The sequence below is a fragment of the Tenrec ecaudatus genome, chromosome 16, assembly GCF_050624435.1.
Source record: "Tenrec ecaudatus isolate mTenEca1 chromosome 16, mTenEca1.hap1, whole genome shotgun sequence".
Lineage (NCBI taxonomy): Eukaryota > Metazoa > Chordata > Mammalia > Afrosoricida > Tenrecidae > Tenrec > Tenrec ecaudatus.
Window position 1 is genome coordinate 112,115,533 of NC_134545.1, and position 15,890 is coordinate 112,131,422.

Here is a 15,890-nt window from a genome sequence, read left to right on the forward strand (position 1 = left end):
TCAGCCCTGTGCCCATGAATGCCTGGCTTGGAAGGATCCCATCAACTGACAGCCCCTGCCCAGGTTAACACCCAGTCTGGGAGAGCACTGGTCTGCCTGCTACCCAGAGTCTCGCCTGTCACCTGTCCTCAGGTAAAAGTGCTTAACTGGTGGCAACCCTGACTGTGTCCATGGCCACTTACGCTCCACAAAGTCTCCTGGGACAGGTAGGGAGGGGTCCCTACTGGGTACATAAGCTTTACAATCAGCCACGGCCAGATCCTAGGTGCTGGTCGGGCAGGCCCGGCAGGGCAAGACAGAGGGACCCCACCCGTTCTGTTCCACAGACTGATGACTGCCCAGAGGTCCTGGTCTTTATCCCGGGTCACAGACTCTGCACACTGCTGCCGCTCAGACCAGGGTCTGGTGGCCCAGGCCTTGAGACTCTGGGCGGTGGCCATGGTGCTGTTCAGGGCCAGGCAGGGCGGCAGCATCAGGTTGTCAGGACAACCCTGCCACCAGGCTGCTGGGCTAGTTGACTGGAGCTTAAAGGGGCCGGGCAGGGGAGCCTATGGGGCATTAGGGTCAGGAGGGACATGCGAGGACTTCGGGAAGTGGGGAATTTCACCAACTGAGGGTGTTGGGGCTCTAGATGGAGTCTGCCCTCATTCACTCATCACGACAGCTGTCGCAGGGAGCCCAGCTCAGGAGAGGCAGGAGGTTCCCTGGCCAGTTCAGGCACAGCTCAATGATTCCTGGAGGTGCTGGTGTGCGCTTCTCTGCCCGCAGCCCACCCCTAGTGCTGGCCACACCATGGCTATGTGGAGGTCAGAGCAGGCAGCCCTCTGGCCCCCAGAAATTCCTCCTGGTAGTGCCTGGGAGCCACCAGCGCCCAATGCGGGGGCGCTGCCGGACCTGGACACCCATGCGGCGGGCCCTGCGCAGACAGAAAACGCCCCCCCCCCGGGGGGGGCGTGGTAGAGGGGGTCCCCTGTCAAGGGAAGGACAGGCGTGCCCCAAAGAAGGACCAAGAGGCAAGGGCGCCAGGAGAGTGTCCTGGGCCGCCGTTGGGCTCCGGGTTCTCGGGGGTTGTCCCTCCCGGGCGCCCAGGGCGGAGTTGGTGGCACACAGGCCCAGCCCGGCGGGGCTCGGTGGCGCCTCGGCCGCCCCAGCTCCGGCCGAGCCGGCCGAGAGCGCTGTGACGTCAGGCCGGCCGCCCGGCGGCGTCACGCGCGGGGCTGACCCGGCGGCGGCGGGCGGGGCGCGCAGGCCGGGAGGCGGCGGAGCATGGAGCTGCGCGCAGGCTGCCGGCTGCCGGTGCTGGTGGAGCGCGCGGCCCCGGGCGCGCTGGTGGTCAGCTGGAGCTGCGGCGAGCGCCGCTTCACCGGGGTCCTACTAGACTGCACGCACAGGTCAGCCGCCCCCCCCCACCCCCGCGGCCCCCGTTCTCCGCCCCCTCTGCGCTTCCGGGCGCGCCCGAGAGCGCAGCCGCCCCTGGGGGCCCAAGTGGCCGAGCAAGTGGGCGCGACTTTGCGCGGAGGGCGAACTGGCGCCGGGCGCGGCGAGAGTGGTGGCGGGCGGGGCTGGGGGCGTGAGCCGGGGCGCCTACGCCCGGCCGCCGCGTGCCGCCGCGCGCCCCAACTCCGCACACCTGCGGGGATTAGCGCGCTTTTCTTTGTTGGGCGCACAGTGGAATCCGGCCGTTCCCAGAAGCGCGCCCGCCGGAGAGCCCCTGGGGTCGGCGGCCGGAAGCGCGCGGGCCGTCGCCGGCCACTTGCGTCCAAGTGGGAGTGAAGACGTCTCACGCCACGGTACCCCGCGGGGCTTGGAGAAGTGGCTGAGGGTCCCACCCAGGCTGCAGGGCGCCCGGCGTTGGGGGCGAGGGGTGTGACGCCCCGCAGCGGCGAGTTACAGGACCGCTTCCGGCGGCGGGCGGCCGGCGCGCGCTGAGGTTTGGGGCAGCTTGCCCAGCCCCCTCCCGCACCTGTGCGCTGCAGTGGCGGGGAGAGCTGAGTCGCCTGGATACGGGTCACGTGGTAATGAGCTGTCGCAGGGATAAATGATTAGGCATTAATCACTCGCTAATGTCCCAGCCCTGCCGGACCTTCCGGAGGAGTGCCTTCCCTCCTTGCTCACCCTGCTGTCAGGGGGGTGGCCTCCTATGGTACCCCATGACATTATCTCCTCAAATGGGACAGGAGCCATTTAGACACAAGTCATGTGACTTAGCATATTGCCCCCACCCCGTAACAGTGGTGGCAGTGGTGACCCCAGAAGATACTTGGCAGCAGAGGGCTTGGCAATTGGGTGTTTGGCCCCCACCCACCTACGCCCCGCCTCCCGGTCCTAGTTGGACAGGGCTGAGGCTGGCCGGGTGGTCAGCCATGTGCCTGCTCTTGGGATGAGGGGTGCTGGGCTCCCCAGGAGCAGACTTGGGCCTGGCTGGGCGCCCTGACTGGTGGGTGGCTGCCCTGTGGTGACCACAGTCTGCCGTAACCGGAGCTGCTCCCAGGGCTGGATCAGGGCCTCTAGGGTGCAGCCCACTGGGCCTCTGCCTGCACCTGACCCTGTGGGTGACCTTGTGGAGGAGCTGGGTGAACCTGGCCCTGTCAGCCTCTTAGACTCCTCAGGCACCCCTTCTGCTGCTGCTACCCCCAAGTCCGTTCCACGACCCCGGTATCAAAAGGCACAGAGCTGGTGTGACAGTGTTTGTTGACAGGACCCAGAACAGGAGACCCGTGACCTGGGTGGCAAAGGTGTCCCTGATCCTGGCCTGGTGGTCCACCTTGCCCTGGGTATGGGCAGCGTGTTGGTGGCAGAGCTTCAGACTCATGTCCACCCGCCTCCAGAGCTGCTTCCCAGTCATGGCAGACCTCGTCACTGCCTGTTCCCGAGGAACTAGCCATCAGGCACGGAGGCTTGCTACCATGTGCCCAGTCTGTGCCGACAGTTGGCCCAGTGTGTACTGCCAGGCTGGTTTGGGAAGTGGCTTTGGTCCTGCTGTGCCCTGTTGGCAGAGAAGACAAGGCTCTGAGCAGATGCCTCAATGGATATGTTGAGACTGAGCCCTGCCCCTGGCTCTGGCCTGGTCATACTTGGATCGAGTCTCAAGCCTGCATGTGGCTTGAATCACACCTCCATTGGCTGTGGTGCTCAGGTACAACCATGAGCCTGCCTCACACCCTACCTCCATCCCTGGGCCCCACCTATCTGAGGCCACTGGCTCCACAGGGTACAGGCACGGCCTCAAATGACTTGGGGTGTGCCCGAGAGTCAGGGGACCATGCTGGTGTCTCACCTGGGCATCCCTATCAAGTGGTGGGCCCTAATCCCCTGGGTAGAGGTGGACCGGCCAGGCCTTCTCTTCTCTGCAGAGTGCCCTGGTCCAGCCTGTGGCCACTCGGAAAGTATAACTGGGCTGGGGACACCCTTGCCATGTCTGTCCCAGCTGGAGGAGGCGTTGGACCCCAGGGGGACAGATGGCTGCCATTGACCACAGTGGCCTCAAGACCTGGGTCTGCATGACCAGAGTGGGCCCAGTAGGCTCTGGCCGTCTCTGGGGCTGCAGGGCCCCTCCTGCATGGGCAGACACACCCGTGGGAGGCCAGTGTATGCGGGCAATTTGTGTTCACCCCTCACCCAGGTTTGTGTCCTTGGGGACCCTGGCTGCCTGAATCCTTGAGGGTGGGACTTCTCTTGGCTCCAATCTTCCAGCCTCCCAGAGCCCCATCCTGCCTCAGCTTTTTACTGAGCCTTTCCTCCAGAGGCAAGGTTTTATGGCCCTCCAGAGGAAAGTCCGGGTCTGGGAGTCAGCCCTTGCCACAGGGTCTCCCACTTGTCTTCTTCCCACCCTGACTCCAGCCCACTCCAAGGCTGCTCAGTGAGAACAGGGGGGCCCTGAGCAGGCCTGAGGGAGTGGTGTGGGCTCCCACCTGGGCCTGGCTTGGTCCTCTGTTCCCTGGAGCTTCCTGAGGCCTAGTGTGCTGGCCTGCTGAGCAGCACCCCTGCCCGAGGCATGACCACCTGACCAGAGGCCCTGCCTGGTGTGGAGCCAGCCAGGTGCCTGGTAACCCAGAAAGCCCTCAGACGCCCGCCTGGGTGGATAGCTCCTCCCCCTCTCCCACCCCCACCCTTCACCCAGTGGCAGCAGCAGCAGCCTCAGGGTGCTGTGCTGGGCAGGCCAGAGATTCCCCTTTGCCTGGGTGAGATGAGCATGTCCCTCAGTGTTATTTCAGACTCAAGGACCCTGCCCCCACCCCAGCTGCCTACGCTGTCTGCCATTGGGGCATAGGGGGTCAAGCTTCTTCAGGGTTGGTGCTGGTGTGGGGTAGGACTGGGGGACTCAGGATCTGGAAGGACTCAGCCATATGAGGCTAGGCTGTACTGCACCCACACCCCCACCCCCACCCCAAACTAGGCTGGCTGGCTAAGCCCTGGCCGATGCCTTGGGGCATGGGGGCAGTCAGACAGGCTCAGGCCCTGCCTGGCCTCACCGCAGTGCAATTTCCGTAAGGGAGAGTCTTCCGATCACCCCCCACCCTGCCCTCTCTAGCCCTAGGCTCAAGGTGGAGCCCAGGAAGTAGGAGAAGAGATTTGGAAATGGAAAAGGCAGAAAAACTCACCCTAACTTTCAGCTCTCTGACTAAACTAGGAGAGGAAGGTGCAGAATTCGACACCTTTCCCAGCTAGTGTGTTCTTCAAAAACAGACTGGGGAGCATTGTTGAAGCATGGCACTGCCCATTGGTGCCCCAGCCCTGCAGTTGCGAACATCTTGTACCCAGGGGCTATTTGCTACAGTGGAAGGCCCTGCATGGACTCTGGTCGACAGACACCCCCTGGTGCAGCCCTGGGGAGCAGGGGCCTGTGGGTTCTCACAGATGCATCCTCTCCCGTCCTGCCCAGTAGCTTCCCCTACTCCAGCACTGCCTGAGTCCACCCTCCCCTGTGCCCCACCCCCACCCTGGGGTTCCTACATCTGAGAGTCCTGGGGTCGGGGTAGGGGGGGAGCAGGTTGTAAAGGTAAGACAGTGACTCTTAGTCCTGAGCCATTCTTGCCCGCTCCCTTCACCCAGTGGGGTCTGTGCAGAGCAGTCCTGGCTGTCAGGCAAAGGGGCGATGGTGGCACTGAGTGGCTTGGGCCTCAGGGCTGCTTAGCACCCCACAGAAGATCCTCCAGCCCCAAATGTCAGTGGTGCTGAAAGTCTATTTTTGGACTTAAAAATAACTGTGTTTAGCTGAAGCAGTCTTAAAAATTAAGACACTTCACTAAGGCTTGAAGGCATCCCAGGCGGGGGCGGGGCGGGTGAGGGCGGTGCCAAGGGCCCTGGGTATTTTCCTGGTGCATCTTGAGGGTCTGGGGGACACTTGGTCAGAATGCAGATGGTGCCCCAGCTCTGGGGACAGATCTCGAAAGGCAGAGGACCACACCTTGTAAATCGAAGCGCCAGCCTTCATTGTAACTACCCCTGGGGGTCTTTACCTGGCTCAGGTGAGCCTGGGGTGCCACCCCCCCTGTGGCCTTAGTGTGGGCCCTTTGGAGAGAAGGGGCCTTGGGCTTGGCACCCACTCCCACTGATCACAGGAGTTGGGTGAGGCCCTGGGGGGCAATTCCGAGGCTTCTGGGATCCCCTCAGGGCACCCTGCGGGAATGGGAGCTTCCGAGCAAACCTGAGGGGTGATTTACGTAGGGGCCCCTGGGGCTGGGGATTGGATGCATTCATGCCACCCCCAGGCCAGCCTCTATCCTTAGCCAAATGTACCCCTTCCACACATACCCCACTCCCCACCCCACCCCCACCCCACACTCACAGTGATCAGTCAGTCCCTGGGTAGGGACAGAGGCCTGCTGAAGTCCCCACACAGGTATCTTCCCAGCCCCCGGGATCCTTCCTCAGAAGGGACGAGCAAGGGGCCCTGGGCACCTGGTGGGAGGGCCCTGAACATAGCTGAAGGGGTGGGGGGATGTCGTCTAGAGTCTGGTCCAGGCTCCACTTTCCAGTCTCCCCACTCCGGGCTGGTCAGGACCTCTTGCCTGGATTGGAGGTCTTGAGTCCTAGGAGCCCTCCTGCTGCCAGCTATGTCCCCACAGTCACCAAGGCCCCAGACCCAGAACACTCCTTGCCTCTTTTAGGCAAGGGAGCAGTCTCAGAGCTTGTCACCTAACTATAGAGTACATGCATTTGCCAGGAATCAATCTCTCAATCTCTCAATCTCTCAATCTCTCTCTCTCTCTCTCTCTCTCTCTCTCTCTCTCTCTCTCTCTCTCTCTCTCTCTCTCTCTCTCTCACACACACACACACACACACACACACACGGGGGTGGGGGTGGAGAGAGAGAGAGTGTGTGTGCTGTGTGCGCATTTGCTTAAAAGCCCAGAACTTCTGCGAGCATGCCCCCACCCCTCAGCCAGCCCAGAGGGGATTGAAGGAGGGAAATAGGCAAGCTACGCTCTGGCCCTAAGTCTCTGTTTCTGACCATCCCCAGGTCTGGCCTCTGGGGCCTGCCCCCGACGGCTCTGCTGCCCAAGGCTCAGGAACCACCGGCCAGCGGCTGCCATGTCTGGGCCCCTGAGGAGGGGGCCAGAGAAGCCACACCGCTGGAGGACTCCCCGCCTCCCTGCAATGGGGATGGCCCCCTCCAGCCGGCCCCTTCTCTGGTGGCACCACTCGCTGGGAGCCTGCCCCCCCACCCCCCCTACTTTGAAGGGGCCCCCTTCCCCCACCCCCTCTGGCTGAGGCACACATATGGCCAGTGGGTGCCGCAGCCCCCACCCAGAACCATCAACCGGACTCGAAGGCGCCTGTCCCGGAACCGGGCTCCCGGCCGGCTCATCCTCAGCACCATCCGCCTGCGGCCCCGCCGTGTCCTCTGTGAGAAGTGCCAGCGTACCCTGAGCCCCCAGCAGGCCCCGTCTGGCCAGCCGGCCGCCCCCTCGGCACCAAGTAGGACACTGGACAGTGACCCCGACCACGAGCCACGGAAACCCGCTGTTCCGGCCAGGAGGAGCAAGCGGGAGGAGCGGAGGCCTGGGGAACCCGTCCCTCGCAGCCCGGTCATCACCATCTCCTATAGCACGCCCCAGGGTACTGGAGAGGTGGTCAAGATCCCCTCCCGAGTGCATGGCTCCCTGGAGCCCTTCTGCCCCGGGCAGCGGCCGCTGGGGGGCAGCCAGGACCTGGAGGCCCAAGATGCTGAGCCCAGGCCACCTGGGGGCCCCGTGGCTGCCATCCCCAAGCTGAAGCTGACTCGGCCAGCGGCAGCCCCCAGCCTGGAAGCACCCCCTCCAAAGATCCGCCTGAAGCCAGGCCGCCTGGCCTCAGGCGAGCAGGAGCCTGTGTACAGGGCCGAACTGGTGGGACCTTTGAATGGCCACCCAGCCAGCCCCCCCCAACTCTTGGCCAACGGCTCTTCCCACCACAGCCTGGGGGACACATCTTCTGGGAGTTCTGGTGAGGAGGACGCCTTCCAGCCGTTTCCTCACAGAGAGTGCAGGCAGGGTGGCCTGGCCCTTCTGGTCAGCTACCCGCCCAGGAAGGCCGATTCGGCCAGCGAGTCCAGCTGCAGCAGCGACAGCCTGGAGGAGTCCAAGCCATCCGGCTCTGAGGCCCCGTCGGCAGGCCCCCGGGTGCTCACGCCCCTGCCGTCCTCCTCGGAAAGCACCCGGCCCACGGTCCCCCCGCTGACGGTGAGGCTGCACACGCAGAGCGTCTCCCAGTGTGTGACAGAGGACGGCAGGACCGTGGCCGTGGGGGACATCGTGTGGGGGAAGATCCACGGCTTCCCCTGGTGGCCAGCCCGCATCCTCGACATCAGCCTGAGCCACAGGCACGGGCAGCCTGCTTGGCGAGAAGCCAAAGTCTCCTGGTTCGCTTCTCCGACGACGTCCTTCTTGTCCCTATCCAAACTGGCCCCTTTCTCTGAGTTCTTCAAACTGAGGTTCAACCGGAAGAAGAAGGGGGTGTACCGGAAAGCTATCACCGAGGCCGTACATGCGGCACGGCTCGTGGCCCCCGAGATCAGGGAACTCCTCACCCACTCTGACACATAACTCCGCCTCCCCAACCAGGTGAGTGTGTCTGTGTGTGTATGGGGGGGGTTCTCAGACCAGGTGAGTGATGGGGGCAGTTCCCTCCCCTGTCAGTGCTCCACCCTGGTGCCCCTCAGGCCTGGGGGGTGGTAGGAGCAAGGGGATGGGCCCAGCCCAGAGAAGAGGGGGCTTCCCACGGCATTGCAGCCAGCTGGGTGAGGTTGAGTGGGCCAGGGGGTCCCTCCAGAGCTGCGGCCTCAGAGAACACAGCTAGTCCTTCATGTCATTCTTCACTGCTTGGGTAACTGTTCACGTCCACCCAGAGGGACCAGGGAGAAAGGCCTGGTGAGCCCCTGCTGAATACCTCTGACAACTGGGAGCAGGAGCCAACTGGGTGGGTCTGAGTGAGAGAGCACAGGAGCTCAGCTTCCTGGCCTGGCTCAGAGCTCCCTCCTCTCCCTGCAGCCCTCTGCTGCAGGCTGTGCCTTCAGACCAGGACTGCAGGGTGGTGGCGTAGGGGAGGTGGACCCGCCCCTGGGCCATGCAGACAGAGCAGGCCCTGCTGCCATCAGCCCTGGTGGTTTTGAACGTGCCAGGACTCCTGAGCGAACCCGTCCTAGCTGGAAGGCCCAGGTTCTCGGTGAGGGGGTGGGGGCTGCTCTGTCCCCTGGCCTCATATTGGCCCCCACCTCTCAGCCTGGAAGTTGAGCTGACCCTCCAGCTCTCATCTGCACCCCACAGACCGGGAACGCCCCTGCTGAGGAGACCAGGAAGCCAGTGGGCAGGTGCTGGGCACTGGCCTTAGAGGTGGCCCTTGGGAGCCACACTGTCCAGGGCTGAGCCCCCTTCCCTCTAGCTGGTCCGAGGGAGCCCTGACCACCTGGGGCAGGGGACTAGAGGAGCAGCTTCTGTGGTCCTGTCCCCACCCACCTCCCAAAAAGGAGAGGCTGAACTGGGCTTCTGCACAGGCCCTGATGACCTTCGAGTGACCTTGTCACCCCCAGCTCTTTCAGTGCCTGGTGACCAGGCCTCCAGCCACTGACTTTTGGGGGGGAATGTCTGCCGTGTTCCCTGGCCTTGGGGTCGGTGGGTGAGGTAGGCACCATCTGGGCTACTGCCCGGCACTTGGGGAGGCCTGTGTCCCTGCTGCCTGGCTGTAGCTACACCCTGCTGGCTTCCCTCTGGGCCAGGCGCCCAGCCAGTGTGGAGGTCCCAGTGAGGCCCTCTCAGAAGGGAGGGGACGTGGGCGGGGCAAAGAACAAGGCCAGGGCCCTGGTGGCCACACTGGGCCTTGTCCTTGGTATCAGCCTGTCCTCCCAGAGCGCGTCTCTGCTCTGCCTGGTCCCCTGCTGCTGGGACCCTGGCCAGTGCTGCATCTCTGAGTGCCGGCCTGGGTCTTGGGGGCTCTGGGCAGCCAGAAAGCTGCAGGGCGGCAAGATCTGGTGTGACAGGTCCAGACAGCTGCCCAGGGGCCGTGCAGCTGGCGCTTTGGGGCGGGCTATGCACCGGGACATGGGGAATCTCACCCAGCGGGTTTGAATCCAGCCCGGAGGGCGGTGGCCATGGCTGGGCTGCAGTCTGGCAGCCTCTGGTGCTGGGCGAGGCTTGGGCAGCCCAGGGGGTGGGACTGGGCTCCCGCAGTGAGCGCTGGCCTTTAGCCAGCAGAGCTGGGTGGGTGGTGATGTGCTTGCTCTTTGGCAGAGAGCTGGGTGGAGACTGCCCTCCTAGGGCTGCCATGGGAGGAGGCCCAGCCGGGCTGGTGGGGGGCTGGAGGTGACAAGGACAGGTGCCCCCCCTGCTGGCACACAGGGGCACCACGGTGCCTCTGGGGGGTCGTCTGGGGGGTTCGGGGGCAGGTGTCAGGCTGCACCTTCCCTGAGATGCTGACCTGCCTGCCGTTTCCCAAAGGTAGGCTATTTCACAGGTGTGAAACCCGTGCACCGTCTCGGCAATCCCTCACCCTCATGCACAGGTCTGCGCCAGGCCTCCCAGAGGACAGGGCTTAGGGCAGCCAGGGGCTGCCCAGGGCTACTCAGTCAGCCGGATGGTTGGGGAGTGGCCTGTCTTGAGCCTTGCTGCTGCCCCGGGTCCTGGTCAATGGCCTGGTGGTAGTGGGGAGGCCACACTGCTTCAGAGCTTCTACCTTCCCCATCCCCCCCCCCCCCCGAAGATGAGGCGTGTTCAGGGGCTCTGGGAAGGCCACCTCTGAGGCTCTCAACCCCTGGCACGTGGGATTAGTGATGGTCTCGTGGAGGGTGGGAGAGCTGGCCAATATTGGGTGTCCGGGGAGCCTGTGCTGACTCGGGCCTGGGTTCCCTCCTGGAAAGAGCCCCTGAGCAGGGTGCCCGAGCTGGCTTTCCCACCCCTCCCCCCCCAAGCTGAGAGGCTGGGTTCTGGGGAAGCTTCCACAGCCAGCCCCGGGGAGCCTAACAACCCGGCTTGTTCCAGGAGGGAGCAAGGCCTGTCTCCCATGCTTGCTGCCTGTGGACTCGGCCCTGTCCCACCCCTTAATCCAGCAGTTCTCTTGTTGTCTCTCTGGTCCTTGTGGGGGACACGAGGTGGGAGACACAAGGTGGGGGATCGGAACCTGGGACAGGGGACTTCTCTGACTGCCCCCACCCACCTGCTCCTTCCAGGCTGGGAGACCCCACCCCCAGGAAGAGCCTCGCTTCCTCCTTCCTCCTCCTCTCCAAACCTTTCTCCCCAGCCCCCGGGCGTCCACTGACTTGGACTGGTCTGTGTGGGGGGTGAGGAGGCACCTCAGGAGAGGTAGGCAGAGCCTTGGGTGGAGCCTTTTGCTGGTGTCACTCCCAGGGCCCTAACGCCACCGCTGTACAGACCAGGCGTTCCTTGGCTGCTAGCTGGGGGTAGGGGGCCACCGTGGAGTCTGACAGGTTCTTTCCAAGCACTGAGGCTGCGCCGGAAATCTGGTGTCCTTCCATGCGTGTGTCTCTTCTCCCCTTTGTAAGACTCCCCTTGGAAGGGCCTGCTGTGCGGCTGTGCCGGCACAACTGACTGGAGCTGCCCATCTCAGGCACTGCGGCACATGTTCTGCGGCATGATGGCAGGTGGCACAGACCCTCCCAAGTGGGCAGTTCTCAGGGGCTCAGGGCCTTTCTGGGCAACAGGTAGAGCAGGGCTCTGGGGCTGCAGGTGGCCGTGCTCTGGACAGGGTTTCAGCCATGGTTGAGGGTGGTCTGGGATGGAGGGTGACAGAGAGAGGTGAGTCCGAGCCTTAGTCTGGCCAGTACCCACCACCCTGACCAGCACAGAATTCCTTCAGCCAGGTTTCTGAGACGCTGGCTGGACTCTGGATCCAGAAGCTCAGAGTGTCCAGTGCGGGCTCTGAGGGGAGGGAGGACGCAGCCTCTGCCTGCTGGTGCAGTACTTCCTTGGGGGGTGGGGGATTTGCGGGCTGAGGTAGGGCACCTATGCTTCGTGGACACTTGAGAAGCCCCAGGCCTCGCCAGCCTCCATGCATTGCCTGTGTGTGGCCCGGGGCCAGTGGGGGCAGGGAAGTGGTTTCCTTTGATTGGAGCCCCGTCCACTTTTCCTGGCTGAATGGGCGGGACCAGCAGTGCCCTGCCCTGGCAGCCTCTGTGCTGGCCACAGCATGTATGCAGCCATTGGAAGGGATGCTGTATCAGGCAGGGGACATGCCGACAGGATGCCCCACTGGTGTGGATAGCCGGCCTGGGCTCTAGGCCAGGTCATCTTTTGATTTCACCCATCTTAGGGGTCTGGGCAGAGCAGGGCCCCCAGCTCCACGGTGCCTGGCTTCTGCCCACTGGCTAGTGTCCATGTGAAGGTGACCTGCATGCACACACGCCCTCCCATGTACACAACCCTCACGCACATGCAAATGGACCCCACACACATGCATACTCACCCACATATATGCACGCACACACCCACGTGTGTTCACACTGATACGCGTGTACCTCATTCACACAAATGCACATACACATACCTATGAATGTGTACATATGCACACAGCAGACACATGGAACCAGCACCTGTGAGCACAGACCTGCATGCATGCTAACCTGTGTGCATGCTCATATGTGTTCATGTGTATACACTCCAATGCAGACACACCTGTACTCACCCACACGCACACATGTGTGCTCAGCATTTTCTTAGGGACCCAGAGTTGAGACCCCCTTGGTAAGAGTGGGCCCAACCCAGGGCTGGGGCGAGACTGCATGACTGAGACAGTGGACTGCCTACTTCAGCCCTCCCCCGCCTCCCTAGGGACCACAGCGCATGTGCAGGCAGCCACCCTTCCTGGGTGGGGTGGCCAGGCGGGGAGTGGAGCAACAGCTACCTTGGGAGGGACACTCAGGCGCTCATCTGTCTGGGGCTTCTGTGGGAGCCCCAGCCTGTGCAGTATGGGGTCTGAGTGACACCTGAGCTGAGCACCTGGCCTGTCGGAGTGGGTCGTCTCTGACTGCTGTCTGCAGAGCCCTCCCTGCCCTGCTGCACATGGTGGCCACGTTGCCCTCCTGCTGCCCACACCCTCTGGACTGGCAGCTTGTGGCTGCCTCCCTGGTGGCTGTGGGGGGCCATCGTGAGGAGCTGGAAGGCCGTGCCCCGGTGGTCAGGAGGCGGCTGGGCGCAGAGGGCCAGTGCCCAGCGTTACGGTCTGTTTCTCTTGGCAAAGGGTAATCGTTGTCCTGGGAACTGTGCCGTGGGCAAACAGGCCCCACCTCCCAGAGTCGGAGGGAGGCCAGATCAGAAGGCCGTGTGTCCCCTGTTCCAGAGGCAGGTCCCAGAAACATGTGTGAGGCTTCCGCCTGGGAGGCTCTTGGGTCCTGGGGATGACCCAGCCAGCCGCACCCACAGCATCTGGCTGCCCATCAGCCAGTGAGGCTTCACAGGCCCCCTGCGGTCAATCCTCCTTACACTGGGGTGCTGGAGGCACCGTGTTCCTGAGTAGCCTGCTTTATTTAGACGTTGTCCAAGGTGGTGTTTGTGTGGCCAATGCAGATCATGGCCTCCCTGCACACACACACCTGTGTGTTCACAGGCTCTGCGGGGAGCAGGTCCCCTTTTGTGTGGGTGATGGCAGGAGCTTAGCCTTCTCCTTGCCTGCAGCCAGATACTCCGGAGGAGCTCTTCCCAGACTCGGGCTTGTCTGGTTTCCTACGGCTCTGCCACGCCGAGTGGAGAGTCCCCACCACATGGATGTAGGCTCCTCAGGGCGCGTGGGCTCCACATGGTCTCAGCAGGTAATCGGTGCCTGGGCTGGCAACATGGTAGTGACTGCCTGTGCCTGGCCTCACTCAGCTATCAGGGGTCTCGGAAGCAGAGAGTGGGTCTTGGAGTGGGGTCTCATCCTCTACACGGCAGCTTGGGCTTCCTCAAATCATGGCTACCTCCTGGCCGGTCCCCGGGATCCAGCGGCTGGTGTCCAGGCTGGGCCATGGCTGGTGTGTCTCCACCCCCACCCCTCATGGGAAGCACCTGGTGAGGTCTCAGCAGCTTCTGCACCCCCAGCTCCAGGCAGCCTGGCAGCCCACCTGTCTTTGGCAGTGACTCCGGTTCCAGTGCCTCCTCTGTCTGGGTTTGTGTGTCTCCCGGAGGGGCCTACTGTCTGTCCTTAGGCTGTGCTGCCCAGGCCAAGAGCAGCCCTTCTGCCTTCTGATGGTGGCTAGAGGCTCCTTCCCTGCTTGGGGGGCAGGGAGAGGCCTGTGCGAGATGCTGACTCAGGACCAGCTCTGTACCCCACCCACAGAAGCACCAGAGGTTGTGGGAGCAGCTAGGATGACATACAGTGCTTAGTGGGGGTGACAGGTGAGGGGAGGAATGGGGGAGGTTGGCAAGCAGGGCTGGAGTCCTGGGCTCCACTAGCCTGGGAAGGATTTCCAGGTTACCCCACACCTCAAGATAGACCCCATGTCAGCAGGGTACCCTGGCAGGTGTCCAGGCTCCGCCCCAGACTCAGGCTGAGGAGTGTACCCTGAAGAGGGCATGTCCGTGCACCTGGGGTTCCTGCAGCTGTGTGCCAGCACCTGGCATCCCCGCCCCAACCTGTAGGACCTGAAGGGTCCAGAAGAGAAGGCCCCTGGGCACCCTGTGTACCACGCTGACCACTAGGCGCCTTACTTCCTCTTGGACAGGGGTTGGGGGGTCAGTGGTCCAATATCACTGCCCTGGGAACCCTCTAGTCATGCAGGGGGTTGGGGCCATGGCGGGGGGAGGCTGTGATGTGCTGAGGGAGTGGGTGGTGCCTATGTCCCCTGGCCCGGCCCCATGACAGCTGCCCTTCCTGTTTCCCCCAGGTGCCCAACACGAAGGATATGGCTGGTCTGGAGCCTTCACCTGGGGTGCCCAGCCGTTCCCTGTCCCGTCTGGAAACCATGCTCGCTGGCAGGGACCCTGGAGGAGCAGCGTCCTCACTGTGGTGACCCCCCCCCCCCACCAAAGCCTCTGCCCAGCAGCTTGGACTTGAGCTTCTTGGTCAGTGAATGGGCAGGGCCCAGGGCTGCCCACAGCCTGTTGCTGCTGCCCACTGCTACTGTTGCTGTTGCAGCACATGGGAGCCCTCCAGAGGGGTGCAGAGAGGCCCCACACTCGCCCAGCTGTTTAGCCTGGCCGAGGCCAAACAGCCCAGGCCCCTCTTTGGGGTCTGCCTCCTGAAGCTGTGCAGCCCTGCCCACCCACCGCACTTTAAAGATCGGAACGAAAGGGAAGCCGAGTCCTTGGCTCCTTCTGTGTCTCTGTGAGTGAGAAGCCTCCGGGCAGGGTTTCTGCCAACCGTCCACTGAGTGGAGTCTCCAGGGGGGATCTGGGAAGTGGAGTTGGGACAGGCTCAAGGTGGGGGAGCTCGCAGTTGGAGCCACGGCCCCTCCTCCTGCTCCCTGAGGGTGAGGCTGAACTCAGAGCTGGGTCCACAAACATACAATGGCCTCTCCATACGACCACGCCCCCACCCACCGCCTGACAGAGGTGGGGTCCAGAACCTGGGGGCTACCCCCACCACCACCCACTCTAGTGCCAGGGCCCTGAGGCTTGCACCTGCCTCCTCCATCCTCTGCTGTGAGCAACCTGAACCTCTGGGCCTGGTCCTCCTGCTGTGAGCTCCCTGGGGTGGGTGTGAGCTCCCTGGCCTAGTACTCCTGGCTGGGCCTCCTGGACAGCTCCTGCATCTGCTTTGTCTTGTCTGGGGTGGGTGCCTGCTCCTGGGATCCCCAGGGAACTAGAAATGTACAAGCCTGTCTACTTGGGAGGAAGGACAGAGAGGGTCCCAACTGAGGCAGCATGCTTATCTGGCCACATGCACGGCCCCGCTCCTGGGCTGGATGCTCTTGTGCCAGGGTGGCGCAGGGCAGCACAGCCTCAGACCACTCTCCAGGGCTCTGACAGAGAGCGGGCAGCAGCTTCCTGTCACCGACAAAGGCTTCGTTAAGCTGCACGTTGCTCTTGTGTCCTCATCAATCTGCATTCACGCTAGCTTGCACCTTGCACACCTGTGGGATGCTGTCTCCCCAGGGCTCAGTATTGGGCCCACATCTGAATCCTGGGCTGACATCTGGGTGCCCTGCAGACAGCCTCCCACCATGGGAGGTAGCCCCCCAGCCCAGATATGCCCCTCCCAGCCTGGAGACAATCCCCTACTCAGGAGATAGCTTCCCACTCTAGAGATACCCCCCATCCAGGATGGCCCCCTTAGCCTGGAGATGGCCCCCTTACCCAGAAGCCAGCCCCTACCTCTAGAGATGGCCCTCCTATGCTGGATACAGCCTCCCCAAAAAAGACTGGGCATGACTCCCACTCGAGACAACCTCCCATCCAGGAGATATCCCCTACCCTGGAAGTGACCCCTATAGCCTGAAAGCACCCCTGTACCCTGGAGACAGAACCCCACCCTGGAGATCCATC

General features: G+C 63.3%; 1 protein-coding gene across 1 annotated transcript; it reads left to right on the forward strand.

Moving 5' to 3' along the window:
• The first annotated feature begins 1,266 nt into the window (after nt 1-1,266).
• On the forward strand, nt 1,267-14,706 carry PWWP2B (PWWP domain containing 2B). The gene is made up of 3 exons (XM_075533487.1): nt 1,267-1,763; nt 6,464-8,045; nt 14,291-14,706. Exons 1-2 carry the CDS (start codon nt 1,267-1,269, stop codon nt 8,025-8,027), a joined length of 2,061 nt encoding a protein of 686 aa, XP_075389602.1. The 3' UTR covers nt 8,028-8,045; nt 14,291-14,706.
• The last annotated feature ends 1,184 nt before the right edge of the window (nt 14,707-15,890 follow it).

Bases quoted from the DNA above. Each gene is read 5' to 3' on its own strand.
- PWWP2B (XM_075533487.1), top strand. From the start codon at position 1,267: ATGGAGCTGCGCGCAGGCTGCCGGCTGCCGGTGCTGGTGGAGCGCGCG. The intron at 1,764-6,463 runs GTGGGAGTGAAG...GACCATCCCCAG, and splicing joins CGCCGGCCACTTGCGTCCAA to GTCTGGCCTCTGGGGCCTGC.